Source organism: Sardina pilchardus, chromosome 16 (assembly GCF_963854185.1).
Source record: "Sardina pilchardus chromosome 16, fSarPil1.1, whole genome shotgun sequence".
Classification (NCBI taxonomy): domain Eukaryota; kingdom Metazoa; phylum Chordata; class Actinopteri; order Clupeiformes; family Clupeidae; genus Sardina; species Sardina pilchardus.
In genome coordinates, this window is record NC_085009.1 from 9,586,155 (window position 1) to 9,603,888 (window position 17,734).

At 40.4% G+C, this 17,734-nt stretch overlaps 2 protein-coding genes across 3 annotated transcripts in view; one reads left to right on the plus strand and one right to left on the minus strand.

Moving 5' to 3' along the window:
• The window catches only part of zcchc4 (zinc finger, CCHC domain containing 4), an 18,600-nt gene continuing 866 nt past the window's right edge, over positions 1-17,734 (plus strand). Inside the window, exons 1-12 of the mRNA XM_062515714.1 lie at positions 1-183; positions 339-457; positions 778-860; positions 1,135-1,413; positions 4,873-4,953; positions 14,730-14,802; positions 14,893-15,037; positions 15,760-15,860; positions 16,160-16,281; positions 16,853-16,928; positions 17,159-17,210; positions 17,366-17,489. Of these exons, the coding sequence (XP_062371698.1) occupies positions 84-183; positions 339-457; positions 778-860; positions 1,135-1,413; positions 4,873-4,953; positions 14,730-14,802; positions 14,893-15,037; positions 15,760-15,860; positions 16,160-16,281; positions 16,853-16,928; positions 17,159-17,210; positions 17,366-17,489 (1,355 nt within the window). The 5' untranslated portion in view covers positions 1-83. The remainder of the gene's footprint in view (positions 184-338; positions 458-777; positions 861-1,134; positions 1,414-4,872; positions 4,954-14,729; positions 14,803-14,892; positions 15,038-15,759; positions 15,861-16,159; positions 16,282-16,852; positions 16,929-17,158; positions 17,211-17,365; positions 17,490-17,734) is intronic.
• Positions 6,425-14,404, minus strand: si:dkey-219e21.4 (tripartite motif-containing protein 72). 2 transcript variants are annotated; one of them, XM_062515715.1, is made up of 7 exons: positions 14,052-14,404; positions 13,410-13,574; positions 12,690-12,785; positions 12,151-12,384; positions 8,528-8,547; positions 8,280-8,413; positions 6,425-8,111 (listed from the first exon to the last, which is right to left on the minus strand). In XM_062515715.1, exons 2-7 carry the CDS (start codon positions 13,572-13,574, stop codon positions 7,504-7,506), a joined length of 1,257 nt encoding a protein of 418 aa, XP_062371699.1. In that variant the 5' UTR covers positions 14,052-14,404; the 3' UTR covers positions 6,425-7,503. The 2 variants fall into 2 exon arrangements, with proteins under 2 accessions (XP_062371699.1, XP_062371700.1); XM_062515716.1 differs by lacking the exon at positions 14,052-14,404 and adding an exon at positions 13,675-13,915.

Below are 17,734 nucleotides of genomic sequence, written 5' to 3' on the forward strand. Positions count from 1 at the left end.
CCCACTGTTGAACATGAGTGTAATGTTTTGGTTCTGCAACATGCTCTTATTAAACTCGTGAGGACTTAAATGATTCAGTGAAAATGCATGCGAAAGCAACATCAAATGATTCCGACGATGGCTATGGAATAGACGTTGTCTTACAGCAAGGAAGCGACAAAATAGCACCATCTTGCCCGCATGGTAATACGTCTGGTTTAAAATAACAGATATGACAGTCTTTCGTGCTGTTTGCAACTTTGTCGAAAGATTTCATTATATTCGCGTTTAAATAAGATAATACCACCAGATCCTGTAACAAGAATTAGTCATAACTGTGGAATATTACTGTATTTCAGGTCCAACTCTGTTGTTTGAAAAAGCCAACAAGGGAGAAGAGAATGGCAGACGATTTTATGCGTGCTCTGCGTGTCGTGACAGAAAAGACTGTAATTTTTTTCAGTGGGAGGATGAAAAGGTAAATGTTTCTGCTAGTGTTGTTGTAGTCGAAAGGTTTAAGAATACAATTGGATAAACGTTGTCAGCTAAATGAGAGAAGGACTTGCCCATAATTTTTCACATTATAGGATAAAGGATCACTAACCGAATACTGAAGGTATAGGCCTAGGCCTACTGTATGCCTGTCCTTGTATGCTTGCATGTATGAAAGAGTGTGTTCAAAACCGTGTATTTGTGCACATAATTGTCATGTCATTACCATTAGCAGGTTGTACCACTACATACAGTACTATATCTGGCTACCAGTAGAAAATTGTAAAGTACCTTGATGTGTTACAGGTGTCAGAGGCAAGGCTGAAGGCCAGAGAAGAGGAAAATCGCTCAAAGAAGCCTCCCTTTAGTCATTCGGAATACATTTCCAGGTAGCCTACTGCTCCTTCACATCGGTTTACAGAGATTGGAGCCTGTGACAGCATTATTGCTGTTGTCCTGTTAAAAAGGAACAAATAAGTATACAAGGCGTACTATGTCTGAATAGTGTTGTTCAGCGACCACTTTTTGTATCATACACGAAGAGTGTGAGGATTTATTTTGGAACACATTGCACTATAACCAGGGTGTCATGCCATGACCAGGGTATTTTTATATTACTTCCTGAAATTGAATGTTCTGTTTGCTTTGTGATTTCTTCCTCAGATTCAGGGAATTTGTCTCTCTCCCCCTGGACCAGCGAAGGTTCTGCGTGGACTGTCAGGTTTTGCTTCTACCAAGAGATTGGGATGAGCACAGCAGCCATTTGACGCTTTCTGATGACATCACAGTGGCCCGTCTTAGGAGGCCTAGCCTGTTGCTGTGTCCCTTGGAGAATAAGAAGAGTAATGCGCAGTACCTGTTTGCTGACCGCAGCTGCCACTTCCTCCTGGACATGCTGTCCACACTGGGATTCCGGAAAGTTCTGTGTGTTGGAACACCTCGGTGAGCTGCTCTTACACTGGTGTCACACAGTCTTGCTACAATCAAGAATCTAGTACCGTAATTTCCTGACTTTTAGCCGCGGCCTATACATTGATTTAGCAAAATTTCTTCCGATATGAGGTTAATACAGGGGGGCTGTTAATATGGTGTTAATATGGTATTGTTTCTTTTAACTTGCATAAGGGTCATTCCGTGTCAAATCAGGACACTTTCGGACCTCATCGGAACGGATTTCAACGAAACTTGATATGCTGATTTAGTCATATGAGAAGGCCTCAGAAATGAACTTGCACGTTTCTTGCATCAATATTAAGGGAGATTCAGACTAAGAAAGTTTGCATAAATTGGGGTGGGGACTATACATTTGACTTATTGTATCTCCTTTACTGTAAGTCACACAGAAATGGTTCTTATGTCGTTTGAAAGCTCGTTTCCAGCTCTATATTTTACATAAATAGCAAACAATACCCAAAATGAAAGGTAGGTGAGTTATCAGAGATTATAATATTAAAAATTGAATAGCAAAAAAACCTATATTTTAAATTTCTTCATTTTTTCCCTAAAGCTAGCCTGTAATGTCATTGACATCATCTGAAAATGTGGTCTGTGGTTTTTGAGGCATTGCAGAGATATTGTGACCTGTGAGGTGGCATCACATAGGTTACAGTCACTAATGGGCAGCTTTGACATGAAACTATTGCACAACACAGGCGTAACTAATTCAGTTAATTACGTTTTCAGCTATTCTGAATTTGCATTGATTCATTCAGACATAAAACATTATTTTATGCTTGGAATGACCCCTTCTTTATCCATTTTGTGTCAAATCACCTAGTGGCGGAAAGTCTCCAAAAAAATCTGAAAAAAATCACAGGTGTTTGTAGACTAAACCTATGCATAACTCTTAAATATTACAGCTGTATCACTTACAGTTCAAAAACTACAGCCCTTTGAAGATTCAAGTCATTTTAACCATTGTGGTGAACGATCCTTTTTGCAACATTATTGGCTCTTTTGGTATTTCACTCACATTAGTGAAACCATGGGAATACAAGGACATTTCCCTGTTGAATTAAGAAATCCAATCAGATGTGACGTATCTTGTGTAATTTCCCCTCTGCCAAGCTCTGAAAATGGCTATAAATTCATTATGTGAAAAGACTTCATCACTTTTGAAGGCTTCTCAAGCGAAAAGTATGTGCCATAAATGTATCAGATTATTTTTGCCACTCATAAATGGACTACAAGGTCATGTCCATGCATTAACTTTGGTTGTAATCATTATCATATTGTCAGGGCATTTTGATTTAATTGGGCTTGATTTTCAAAAAGCCCATTTTCGTCTTCTCATTTCACCAAGTGAACAGTTAACATGATTTTTAAAAAAAATACCATATGTCAATCTGTATGTGAGGATCATCTCTCCAAAATTTGGGCTTGTTGCTGAGTTTCTTTTGATTTTTGGAAAATATTCTTTATGGGTGATTCCGTGTTAAATCAGGACACTTTCGGACCTCATCGGAACGGATTTTAACGAAACTTGGTATGCTGATTCAGTCATATGAGAAAGCCTCAGAAATTAATTTGCACGTTTCTTGCATCAATATTAAGGGAGATTCAGACTAAGAAAGTTTGCATAAATTGGGGCGGGGACTATACCTTTGACTTATTGTATCTCCTTTACTGTAGGTCACACATACATGGTTCATATGTCATTGAACTTCAGCATGACATAACATAGCCAATTATCTCACTTAGTTGTAGGTAATACAAGTGATGGAATTTTGTATGTGTGACCTACAGTAAAGGAGATACAATAAGTCAAAGGTATAGTCCCCGCCCCAATTTATGCAAACTTTCTTAGTCTGAATCTCCCTTAATATTGATGCAAGAAACGTGCAAATACATTTCTGAGGCTTTCTCATATGACTGAATCAGCATACCAAGTTTCGTTAAAATCCGTTCCGATGAGGTCCGAAAGTGTCCTGATTTAACACGGAATCACCCATAAAGAATATTTTCCAAAAATCATAAGAAACTCAGCAACAAGCCCAAATTTTGGAGAGACGATCCTCACATACAGATTGACATATGGTATTTTTTTAAAAAAATCCTGTTAACTGTTCACTTGGTGAAATGAGAAGACGAAAATGGGCTTTTTGAAATTCAAGCCCAATTAAATCAAAATGCCCTGACAATATGATAATGATTACAACCAAAGTTAATGCATGGACATGACCTTGTAGTCCATTTATGAGTGGCAAAAATAATCTGATACATTTATGGCACATACTTTTCGCATGAGAAGCCTTCAAAAGTGATGAAGTCTTTTCACATAATGAATTTATAGCCATTTTCAGAGCTTGGCAGAGGGGAAATTACACAAGATACGTCACATCTGATTGGATTTCTTAATTCAACAGGGAAATGTCCTTGTATTCCCATAGTTTCACTAATGTGAGTGAAATACCAAAAGAGCCAATAATGTTGCAAAAAGGATCGTTCACCACAATGGTTAAAATGACTTGAATCTTCAAAGGGCTGTAGTTTTTGAACTGTAAGTGATACAGCTGTAATATTTAAGAGTTATGCATAGGTTTAGTCTACAAACACCTGTGATTTTTTTCAGATTTTTTTGGAGACTTTCCGCCACTAGGTGATTTAACACAAAATGGATAAAGAAGGGGTCATTCCAAGCATAAAATAATGTTTTATGTCTGAATGAATCAATGCAAATTCAGAATAGCTGAAAACGTAATTAACTGAATTAGTTACGCCGGTGTTGTGCAATAGTTTCATGTCAAAGCTGCCCATTAGTGACTGTAACCTATGTGATGCCACCTCACAGGTCACAATATCTCTGCAATGCCTCAAAAACCACAGACCACATTTTCAGATGATGTCAATGACATTACAGGCTAGCTTTAGGGGAAAAATGAAGAAATTTAAAATATAGGTTTTTTTGCTATTCAATTTTTAATATTATAATCTCTGATAACTCAGCTACCTTTCATTTTGGGTATTGTTTGTTATTTATGTAAAATATAGAGCTGGAAACGAGCTTTCAAACGACATCAGAACCATTTCTGTGTGACTTACAGTAAAGGAGATACAATAAGTCAAATGTATAGTCCCCACCCCAATTTATGCAAACTTTCTTAGTCTGAATCTCCCTTAATATTGATGCAAGAAACGTGCAAGTTCATTTCTGAGGCCTTCTCATATCACTAAATCAGCATACCAAGTTTCGTTGAAATCCGTTCCGATGAGGTCCGAAAGTGTCCTGATTTGACACGGAATGACCCATAAAACACTGTCCTGCAGCTTATACACAATGTGATTTATATGCAGGAAATTACTGTATTTCCCACAATATTATCTGTATGTATGTAAATACCTTTCTTGGACGTTTTTAACCAGTAATGAAATTATTAATCAGATTTTACTCTTGCATCACAGTCTTCATGAGCTGATCAAACTAAGGAATACAGAAGGGACTTCAGAGGCCATGAAAAGTATGCTGTTGGATATTGATTTCAGGTAACTAAAATGATTATATAACTCTTTCACTCCAGTTACATTTACATGTTTTCATTAGCAGATGCTTCTATCTGTCTATGTCGGTTGTTTTACAAGGGCCATCGTCCCTGGAGCAACTCTGGGTGAAGTGTCTTGCTCAAGAGCACAATGACGCAAGCCGGGTATTGAACCCACAACTTTCCAGGCTACTGCATGCTATCCCAGTTCCTTAACTACTACATTATCGCCATCCACTAGCCACTCACAAGCGTACTTCAAGCCATTAACAGTATACTGAGGCCAATCTGAGTTGAGTGCATGAAATTATGAGCACAATGAAAATGGTTATTTTGAGCTCCTATTAGTTAACAATGTTTCAATGTGCTGATTTTGGTGAAAAATGTGCCCCAACTTGCTTGCTCTGTGGCTGGTAGCTGGTAGCCAACAGCAAAGTGGATCTCCTGATAGATATGTTCCTGCAATGAAATCTCTTGCAATATCAATGTAAAGATATTACAGTGTTTTTTTTTAGCCTGGAAGACAGCCCGAATTTAACCGCACCCACAAAAGTTGAGATTGGGAAATTTGGTCTGGACTTGTTCCATTGAGAAGCCTCTATCTATGTACTGCGGAGTATTAGGGCCACACATGAAGAAAAATATATTTTTGCCATGATGAGATTAAAGTCAACATGTTGACATTAAACTCGAAATTTCGAGAATAAAGTTGAAATATCATATTGATTTTAATCTCGACGTGTTGATTTTAAAGTTTCTATCGTCATCCTCTCTCCAAACTACTTCTCGTGGACATGTCAAGATGAAATGTCGAGGTTAAAGTCAATATGATATGTCAACTTTATTCTCAAAATGTCGAGTTTAATGTCGACATGTCAACATAATATTTCAAATGTATTCTCAAAATTCTCAACATGTCAAATTTAATCTCGTCATGGCAAGACTTTTTTTTCTTTTTTTCTTCATGTGTGGCCCTAATACCCAGTCAAGAAACCCAGTCGTATCTATGCCTGTACAAGATCTGTGCACATCACTCAAATCATCTGAGCAGGCTTTATGTGATGGTGGACAGATGAGCAACAGTGCCTAGTCATTCACATACTTGAGAACGCTTCACTTGATTTTTCGTTTACAACAAAAAGGCTCTCGCTAGAGAAGCTAGATGTTTAGATTTCACTACTGCGTGTTGCACAAGATATTGACTGCACAATAACAAAACAAAACAATTAACAGAAAAAAGCAATTAAGGCATTTCATATGTCGAGAAGGAGGATGTTTGAGCTGTTCTGGCTGTTATTTATTTGTGGATAGAAACTATATAAAATATCTGTTACAGTTTTCCAGTATATTAGACTAGTGGTTCTCAAAGTGGGGTCCGCTGGTGAGGACCCTTTTCACCAATAAAGCGAGTAAATTGTGTCTATTTACCCCCATCAACATTGATCTTAAATCAGTTAACGAAGAACCATTCCTGCTGCTGCTTAGATGGTTTATTTGTCAACTAGCTACTGTAGCTGGTGAACATGGAGTTACGTTTGAGTCAGACTATGTTGTCAAGTGATGCAAAAGAAAAGATCAAGTGATCACACTTGCCAGAAAACACAGGATAGTGAACTTGGCCACTACTTCAGAGAATGCAAATGGCACAGGGTTCATTTTCAGGTTCAGTATGACCCCTGTATTAGACTACCCTAACTTTATTTAGAATAAACTTCATATAACTTCACTGAAAAAGATTTAATCTACATTGTCTAGAAATAGTCATGCATTAAAGTATGCAACTGAATTCTCTCAGCAGCTTCGAAATGTATATCTCTAAACTGGCTGGCTGCCTAAAATATGGGTACTTAATTAGTTTGCCACTTAAACCTATAAGGGCAGTTTTCCTTACATGGATTAAGCCTAGTTATAGATGAAAAAATGTAAATCTCCATGGAAGTCCTCTTTTAGTCAGTCTAGGTCTAATCTTAACCCATATACATTTAACAACAGTAGCCTACCATCTTATAAATAGGACACATCTATGTTATATTTGTATTTGTATTATACACAACTGTCATAAATACCACTCCTGGCTAGAACCCGTCCCCCCTGGACACAGTACGTGTGAATTTGTTTACAAACCGGCAAAGGTAATCTCTGAAGAGCCTGTCGACTGGCATGGTAATATTACACAATCTCATACAAATAGTAGGCTTTTACAATTGCTGCAAAGCAATTCATGATTCTGCAGGTCGGTGAAGAGGAAGTTGCAAGGCTGATTCTCCCTAGATAAGAAGGCCATGACTGCAGAATGTGTGCAATTCTCCTTATCACAACCATAACCATATTCGTGTCCAAGTGCTCACGCAGGACCCAGCTTCGAATTTGACCCAATCGTTTCCTAATTCCACCCCATCTGTTTATCCCATCCACGTCCTCTCAGCCTCTTGCTCTTCTTGCAAAATGAAAAATAAGGCGCAAAAAATACATATTTTAAAAGAAAACGTTTAAACTGTTGTATTAAGGTAAAAAAAGAAAACAACTTTGTTTTTAAGTAATTTTGCTATGTGTGTCAGTTTTGGAGGTCAGGGATCTCCATGTGACTGGACCAAGCACCACGTCCATCCTGTGGTTTTAGGAAGCGCACGGCGGGGTAGAGTGGATCTATGAACTGGTGGTGCATGCGGTCGAACACAGGTGTTAGAGCGGCAGAGAACTCCTGTAGCAGCTCCATACCGCCCGCGTCGTAAAACGCCACGCGACCCTTCTCGTAGTTCACATACACGCCCACCGTGGCGGGCTGGTCGCGCCCGCGGATGCCCGTTGGGGCCACGTGCCGGTCGTTGTGCCAGGCACTGAGGCGCCCGTCGCGGAGCTCAACGCACCAGGACATCCTGTTGCGGCCCAGCTTGGTGCCTTTGTCCCGCCCTTTCCTGTGCAGGCTGCCATAGGCCACACCCACAGCCCAGGCAGGGCAGCAGCGCACGTCCACCTCCCAGTAGTGCTGACCGGCGGTTATGGCTGAGGCAGCCAGGGCGCAGTACACCTGGTCAAACTGCAGGGGGTGCAACTGGCGCTGAGGGTCACAGGCCTCACTGGAAATGCACAGGCTCCGCCCTTCTCCTGTGATGGTGATCTGTGAATGGCTGGTCTCCCTGCCAATCACTACATTTGAAGAATCTGTGAGTGATAGAGATGAGGCACTCGATGAGTCACCCAGCATTTATTTTCACAATATAATGCAAAGGTCGGGATCTTTTAGGATCTTTTGTTTCTCTGAGATGCCATGTAATTGGAGTGGAAAGTACAGACTCCAGCTAGGAGCAGAGGCCCGCTTGAGCTTCTCACCGAGCAGGAAAGTCTTCCTCTGTAACTGAGCCTGCAGGTCTCTGGAGATTTGCTGGAGTTTCCTGAGAAGGTTCTGGAACCTCTCCTCATTCAGCCTTATATGCTCCTCAGCAGCATCTGGTTTCTTATGGCAACTAGAACATTATATGAAAAGGTGTAAGTCAAATAATAAAATGGAAAGAATGTAACATACTTCATCAACCGGGTGGGAAAACAGCCTTTAAAAAAATATGTCTATATATATTTACCTCAGTTCTTCTATTAGGTCCTGAAAGAGAGTCAATCCAAGAAATATAATTACAGCTTTAAATGTTGCATTTCTAATACCATCAGCCACCAGTACTAAATGCAGTGCATGGGATTAAAATGTAGTTGTGAACGCAAATAACAACTAGAAATGCAATTCCCGAGGAATTACACGAGGGGATGCAATCTGTTGGGTAGACTTTTATTTTGACACACAGGAAACACTTCAATAGGATGTGTAGTTCAGGGAGAGAGAGAGATGCTTAAAGCCAAACATTCTAAAGTGGAACTCTGTTCTAGAATCTTTGATTAAAAGTGACAGTTGGATTCACAGGGCAGTGTTCTAACTAGACTGGGAACTGAGAGTTCTGGCTCATTATGACATCACATTCTCCATTAAAGTCTATGGGGGAAAAATACACTTTTAATTACAAATATCTCAAAAAGTATAAACTTCTCAAAAATGTCAAATAGATTGTCTAGTAGATATTTGGAAGATCTACAGAACGGTGTTTCAACCAAGTTTGTACGTTAAGCGGTTCGGGCTGAATAGCGCGCACAAAAAGGTAAAAAGAACTAGAAATGCAATTCCCGAGGAATTACACGAGGGGATGCAATCTGTTGGGTAGACTTTTATTTTGACACACAGGAAACACTTCAATAGGATGTGTAGTTCAGGGAGAGAGAGAGATGCTTAAAGCCAAACATTCTAAAGTGGAACTCTGTTCTAGAATCTTTCTGTTCTAGAATCTTTGATTAAAAGTGACAGTTGGATTCACAGGGCAGTGTTCTAACTAGACTGGGAACTGAGAGTTCTGGCTCATTATGACATCACATTCTCCATTAAAGTCTATGGGGGAAAAATACACTTTTAATTACAAATATCTCAAAAAGTATAAACTTCTCAAAAATGTCAAATAGATTGTCTAGTAGATATTTGGAAGATCTACAGAACGGTGTTTCAACCAAGTTTATACGTTAAGCGGTTCGGGCTGAATAGCGCGCACAAAAAGGTAAAAAGAATAATAATAATAACTAGAAATGCAATTCCCGAGGAATTACACGAGGGGATGCAATCTGCTGGGTAGACTTTTATTTTGACACACAGGAAACACTTCTATACTATGTGTAGTTCAGGGAGAGCCAGATTGTATGCTTAAAGGCAAAGATTCTATAGTGGAGCTCTGTTCTAGAATCTTTGCTTAAAAGTGACAGTTGGATTCACAGGGCAGTGTTCTAACTAGACTGGGAACTGAGAGTTCTGGCCCATTATGACATCACATTCTCCATTAAAGTCTATGGGGGAAAAATACACTTTTAATTACAAATATCTCAAAAAGTATAAACTTCTCAAAAATGTCAAATAGATTGTCTAGTAGATATTTGTAAGATCTACGGAACGGTGTTTCAACCAAGTTTGTACGTTAAGCGGTTCGGGCTGAATAGCGCGCACAAAAAGGTAAAAAGAATAATAATAATTATTATAATAACTAGAAATGCAATTCCCGAGGAATTACACGAGGGGATGCAATCTGTTGGGTAGACTTTTATTTTGACACACAGGAAACACTTCAATAGGATGTGTAGTTCAGGGAGAGAGAGAGAGATGCTTAAAGCCAAACATTCTAAAGTGGAACTCTGTTCTAGAATCTTTGATTAAAAGTGACAGTTGGATTCACAGGGCAGTGTTCTAACTAGACTGGGAACTGAGAGTTCTGGCCCATTATGACATCACATTCTCCACTAAAGTCTATGGGGGAAAAATACACTTTTAATTACAAATATCTCAAAAAGTATAAACTTCTCAAAAATGTCAAATAGATTGTCTAGTAGATATTTGGAAGATCTACGGAACGGTGTTTCAACCAAGTTTGTACGTTAAGCGGTTCGGGCTGAATAGCGCGCACAAAAAGGTAAAAAGAATAATAATAATTATAACTAGAAATGCAATTCCAAGGAATTACCAGTGCATGAAAATGCAAAAAAATTATAGATAGATAATGTAGATATGGCTACTAAGGTGTAGCTAGGGTAAACATGGTGGTTGCATAGTTTAAACAGAGTTGATAGTGTTTAGGTAGACATTTTAAAGCTTAAACATTCCTGTTCTAACTTAACTAATGATTTCTAACAGGTATTCTAAAGTGTTAACTATGCTAACAATGATAACCAGGTTGATTGGTTTACTTGGCTAATGATTTCTAGCAGTAATGTTAACAATGCTAACTATGCTAACAATGCTAACTATGCTAACAATGCTAACCACGTTGATTAGCTAACTTAGCTAATCATTTTTAGCAGTTATGCTAAAAATGCTAACAATGCTAATAATGTTAACTATGCTAACAATGCTAACCAAGTTGATTAGCTAACTTAGCTAATCATTTTTAGCAGTTATGCTAAAAATGCTAACTATGCTAATAATGTTAACTATGCTAACCATGCTAACTAGCTAACTTGGTACTGAGGACTTTTATTTTGAAACATTTGTTGATGGGGTATCCATGGCTGCCACTATCAGGAATAAAGAAGTTACTGTAGTAAAATCAGGTTGGTTGCTATGGAAACGGTCATAAACGCTTAATTTTGATGGTTGCTATGTTGGTTGCTAGGTGCATGGAGGTCTCATGTAGTTGACTGGAGGCATAGTTGATGATAACTGACAGTTGGAATGGTTGAACAGTTAAATAGTTGAGTAGTTTCAATGGTTAAATGATTTAATAGTATATTATTGCAGTGAGGACTTTTATTTTGAAACAGTTGTGGACAGAGGAAACAGTTAACAGGATATGTAGTCTTCTGAGAGACTGTATGCTTAAAGCCAGAGAAACTGACAGTTGGTGCCCAGGTGGCCGGCCACCTGGCCTAAGATTCTAATTGCTGCCGTGATGTCATAATGAGCAATGTTAAGTCTATGGGGGGAATTGTAATAGTTTTTAACTAATAGTTTAAAAAGTATAAAAGTTACAAAGTTGAAAAATACAAAGCAGGCATGGCATAAGCAAGACCTACGCAACAACGTTTGAATGAAGTTTCTACGTTAAACGGTTGAAGCTGAATTGCGTGCGTTAGAAGAAGAATAATAATAAGAAGAAGAAGAAGAAGACCGAGGAAGAACAGTACAGTGCATTTTCATGCACTGTAATAATAAGAAGCGACCGGATTTCAATAGAGGGGATGCATCCCCTCTAATAAGAAGCGACCGGATTTCAATAGAGGGGATGCATCCCCTCTAATAAGAAGCGACCGGATTTCAATAGAGGGGATGCATCCCCTCTAATAATAATAAGAAGAAGCGACCGGATTTCAATAGAGGGGATGCATCCCCTCTAAAGACAAACAAATATTTGAAAATGTTACATGAAGATTAAATGAGAGAACTACATTCTGATTCTGATCTGAGGCTCTCTCATCTCTCAAATCAATCGTTCCGTTTGACGGAGATCTGGATTAGATTAGATTAGATTAGATTAGATTCAACTGTATTGTCATTGTGCAGAACACATCTACAAGGGCAGCCATCAAAGGCACTATCAATCAGCCTCTTTGCATTCCACCGATGCGCTGCTCACGCCTGTTCAGCTCACGAGACTGATCCAAGAACGTCAGGAGGATCTCATCTCACCGTGGAGTTGACCGCGCCGTCCTGCTGCGCCAGCGCGTTCCCCGTGTAGCTGATGTTCTTCTGGACGGCGCTCAGGTGCTGCTGCCAGTCCCTCAGGACCTCGTTGAGCTTGGCGCTGGTCTTCCGGCGGTCCAGCTCCAGGGAGTCGCGGACGGCCTGCTCGTCTCGCTGCAGGGCGGCCCGCATCACGTCGAAGCGCTCCTTCACCTTCTGCTTCATCACCTCCACGCTTTTCTGGACCACGTCAGGAACAACAAAAAAAACATTTTACAGTCAAACAATAGATATAGGTAGATATGAAAGTGTATGTAGAAATAGATAAAGATTGTGTGTGTGTGTGTGTGTGTGTGTGTGTGTGTGTGTGTGTGTGTGTGTGTGTGTGTGTGTGTGTGTGGTGATGTGAAAGGTAGTGGTGATGTGAAAAAGAGTTGTTAGGTAACCATTTTATTACGCAAAGACCTCTTATCTTAAAAGAGGTCTTATCTTATCTTATCTTATCTTATCTTATCGTAAAAAGAAAAAAAAAATGGCGCACTCACAGTCAAGTTGCTTCTCCGTTTCTTTAGGGATTGAAGGTGAGCCTCTGCCCTGGCTTCCTCAGCCTTCAGCTCCTCCAGGTGCTTAGACAGGTGCTCCTGTGGAGAGAGCGTGCTGCTATTTATAGACTACTATGCATCAAAATGGCAAAAGGCAAGAGAGAGGGCTTTACTCTTCGATTAAAGTGAGTTAATATGGGGTGTAGAAAAATCAAATCAGTAGAGAAATCAAATGATTGATATTTGGATTTGTCCTTTAGTTGTTGACAAATACAAGCCTGGAAACCGGCCAAATTGAACCCTGCTCACAAAATTTGAGTTAAGTCATTCGGTCTGAACTTGCTCTATTGACAAGCCTCTATGAAAACTTGAGAATTGTGCGGACCAATGAAATCATCCAGCCGGGCTTCATACAATGATGGACAGATGAGCAACGGTACCTATTCTTTCATGTGATCTGAACACGCTTCGGTTGAATTGGTCTATCGCAAAAAGTGTGTCGCTAGAGAAGCGACACGTTTATGTTGCTGTTGTGTCTGTTGTACAAGATATTGACGGCTTATGGCTATGTCAGGGTAGACAAATACCTGGTCCTGAGCCAACATTTAAACAGTATAACATGATAAACAGGCTTGTGCAGTAGCATTGCAATGTCGAAGTAGGAAACATGTACTGTATGTCAGGATCAGCAAAGAAATGGATCTCCTCTCTCTAGTATCTCACCGGGGTGAGGGGTGTTGAAGTCTTGCGGAGCAGTTTGGGGGACCGTGGGTAAGGTTGGACAACTGGACCCCCAGTCAAGTCCTGAGGACCCAGGACAAAGCTGCCAGGCTTTAATTTCTCCTCCATGGCTGTAGAGAGTGCTGCGTCTGTGTCCTTGTTTTCCATCTTTGTTATCACAGAGATATACAAACCGTGACTAACACAGGATTAAATGAAACCAAGCCATGTTAAGTTGCACTTAATGTGTGATCTAGTCCTAACTTACTGATTAACATCGACAAACATTTGTGCAACATTATTTTTTTCCCATATGGTTGTTATTGCAGAAGTTTCTAAACTAGTTTTTCGAGATAGGAAGAGCACTTTGTTGCAACATGCCTAACAGGTTGTTTAGCATTCTTAAACCACTTCAACTCAGTTAAGCAAATGAAAACACTTTCTAAAATTCTAGCCGTTGCAGCCGTAATGAAACTGGGACAAACGTTCAAAGTCCTCTTGCACTTCACTCCTTGGAGCATAATGGCTTTGTTTAAACAGTGCTTACGTTGGATCCCACCAAAGCATTATTTGTTACCAATGGCAGTGGTAGCCTTGCAGAAAAGCAAGAAAAACATCTTTGTTCAATGCACGGTGGTACTGTACCTTCTCTGGGGACTGTGTGTGTGTCGGCAATGCTGTTTCTTCTCTTGAGAGTGTGTGTGTGTTGTCAGTGCTGTTTCTTCTCTTCCGTCTCTGCACGGACTGGTCTGTTGTTTGCAGGAGAGGAAGGGGTGTGTGTAGCCCTTAAGCAAGCTCTAGCCTGTTGCTCATAGCTTCTTTGTGTGTGTGTGTGTGTGTGTGTGTGTGTGTGCGTGCGCATGCATGCTCCTACATGATCATATGTCTGAGAAGGCACTTTTCTTCACCTTACTTGGGGGGTAAAGTGTAGTTACTTGAAAACATAGTGTTAGTGTGTTATGAAAACATACAATGAATATACAACGAGATTCACAAGAGGCTTTTCTCGATTTCTGCACTGTATGGATGTAAATCCTACCCACAAACCTAATTGTTGTCATTATCGGACATGATTTGCATTGGTGTGGCCAGAGTAGCTTGCTCTGTAACACCAGCTGTGCCCTTCATTATCTCAGGCAGAGTTAGTCACCTTGGATTTGGACTTTACCTAGATGTGTGTGTGTGTGTGTGTGTGTGTATATAAGTGTGTATAATGCCGGCAAATGTAGACCTGTAGAGGCAGTGAGACAACAGCCACACCTCAAGTGAATTCATGCATTATGCGTTCTTGTGCCTCACACACATTTTTTGCACCTGTGCCAGATACTCCCAATTCTATGGGCAGGACGAGTTCTGCCATTACAACATGTTCAATCATCACTTCTTCGGTGGAAATGTAAGAACTGCCTCCCACACAGTTAATAGTAATCAAAATAATATTACCTCATGTTACCCCAGAGATTGATGAGTTTGTGAACTTGATCAGGAGCCGGCCGGGGTGTTCCGTGATTTCCTGCGAGAAGAGGAAGGAAGTAAGGTCGTCATGGTGACGGATCCTCCGTTTGGTGGTCTGGTGAAGCCGCTGGCCCACAGCTTCAGACAGATCTCAGACACCTGGAGAGAGCTGCAGGGTACGGGTGGACTTGTGTGCACTACTGTACATACTGTAGCACTGCTGCAGAAGAAATATACTCTTTTACTTCTTTTAGAAATATTTTATATTAAATCACTTTCTTAAATCAACTGTCATACATATCTTGATACTGATCATGGAAGATCATTCTTGACCTTTGAATTCCAGTGGTAATAAGAGGCGTAAAAGTCCATCTCTCAGAATGTAAAAAGTCCTGCCACATATTTGCTCCAACCATTCAATAAACTAGCTGATTCTAATTCGCACAATTACTAAAAGCCAGGTATTGATAGACCAATTTATACATAGCAGGACTTTACTTTTTAAAGTCGGACTTTTACACCTCTGTTATGGTAATAACATTAGCCCATGAACACTTTATATCATTTATAGAGGTAGATATGGCCCCAGATGTGTCCCATCATCCCTCTTTTGTAGGGAGTGTTTCATTGAGCTGATTCAGACACACCGAACAGAACATTTCCCAGTGATTACAGAGCCCAGGGCCAGATAACACTGTACACTCTGTACACATACTTCATGGATGCGTTACATTTATACATTCCAAGAGATGTAGCTTAGAGCTCTATTAACGCTGATTCCTGTTAGATCTTGCAGTGTTTTGGTAGGTATTGTGGCAGCCAGGTAGTGTATTTGTGTGTGTGTGTGTGTGTGTGTGTGTGTATTCATTAATTGATATCCATTAATCCATCTCTGCAGCGAATAGCCAAGCAGAGATGCCCATGGTGTGGATCTTCCCCTACTTCTTTGAGCCACGAATCGTTGAGTGTTTCTCCTCATTCACAATGCTGGACTACCAGGTATGACACAAAAACATAGCCTACTAAGGGCTCTAGCGAGACAGGCCAGTTGGTTTGCTGGGACACTGAAATCATATATACACAGAGACACACACAGACACACGCGCAATACCTGTTTAATCAGTGGTTTCAGGGATTTCCCTCAATCTGGTGTCTGTGTTCAGTGTCATCTTAAGAGCGAAAAGTTGGGGAACAGCAGCAATACTAGAGCCTCAAGGAATGGAAATGTAGGCACCATACAAATTGGCCTGCAGAGGTCAGTCCATGTCCCTTCATTACAGTCTTTTCTTCTCCCGTAGGTGGACTACGATAACCACGCCCTCTATAAACACGGGAAGACAGGTCGAAAGCAGTCTCCCGTACGACTTTTCACAAACCTGCCCGCCCGGGATATTGTCCTGCCCAAAGAAGAGGGCTACAGGTAAAGCCACCATCGCTCTGCACACCTGCCCAACAGAAGAACTGTAAGCCTCTCTCCAGACTGAACACAAGAGCCCCAGCCCATCCTCTGGAGGCCTGCGGTCCATTAGTGGTAGGACAGTGGTTGTGTGCCAATTCTATACAAGTCAAGTCAGGTTTTGTTGATGTAGCCCATTTCATAGAAGAACAGAAGAACAGTAGCCCAATGTGCTTCACATACTGTAATCATCACATATTAAATAAAAAAAATAAAAATAGTTAAAAAAAAAAAAAGTTAAAATGTCATGTTAGTCAATTCAAATAGTAAAATAAAATAAAATGAAAATATAAATAAAAACTAAACGCAGCACAGATAAAAAAAAAAACATGAAAACAGAGTGCAAGGGTGGGTTAGTGGAAGGCATTGCAGAAAGGTTTGGGTTTTAGTCTGGATTTAAAAATGCAGACGGTGGGAGAGGTACAGTACTTCTGTACGTACTATACTTAACATGAGTGTACAGTACAAGTGCATTGGCTTGAAGTCATACTGTCTAATTCGGTTTAAAACTCTCTTGATCCTCTCCCCCAATCAGATTCTGTGCCCTCTGCGAACGCTACGTGTCTTCAGGAAACAAGCACTGCTCCAAGTGCAACGTGTGCCCCTCAAAGGTAAGCAGCCGAACGGTTCTAAAGCAAACTCATGTTAGATTATCCTGGATTACAGAAGGGGAGGAAGAATTATGAATGAAATGGATGAATGTTAATCCATAATAAAGGCTTTAAGTGGATAACCTGATGTAATGTCTCAGGTGCCGATTTCCATTTCTTTTGTTGGTGTCTCACTGGGGGGCTTTCCATACTGATTTGCGTGAACAAAAGGCTGCTCTGTGTTCTTACAGGACGGAAGAGAGTGGAGGCACTGCGCTGACTGTGGAAAGTGTGTGAAGCCGTGTAAGTGTACGATTAATCGGCCAACTATCACAGCCTCCGATGGTGATATAGTGGGAATCCATAAACACAACAACATGGAGCTTGAATCAGACTCTGCTGTATTTATTTACCTTAATATTCTTCTGTCTGTCTGTCTGTCTGTGTGTGTGACCCAGCTTGGCAGCACTGCACCACTTGTGGTCGCTGTGCCCTCCCAGATCATCCTTGTGGGCGAGGTCAAACAGGGTGTTTCAACTGTGGCAGCCCACGGCACAAACACAGAGCGTGCCCCGGCAAACTGTAAGAACACACACACACACACACACACACACACAAACACAGAGTGTGTCCCAGCAAACTGTAAGAACACACACACACACACACACACACAGAGAAACAGAAACCGAGCATGCCTTGGCAAACTAAGAATACACACATATAGCGACATAGAGCCTACCGTAATAAACTGTACACACACACACACACACACACAGAAACATAGACAAAAACTATAGGTAAAAACTTTCCTTTCAAGTAATAAATTA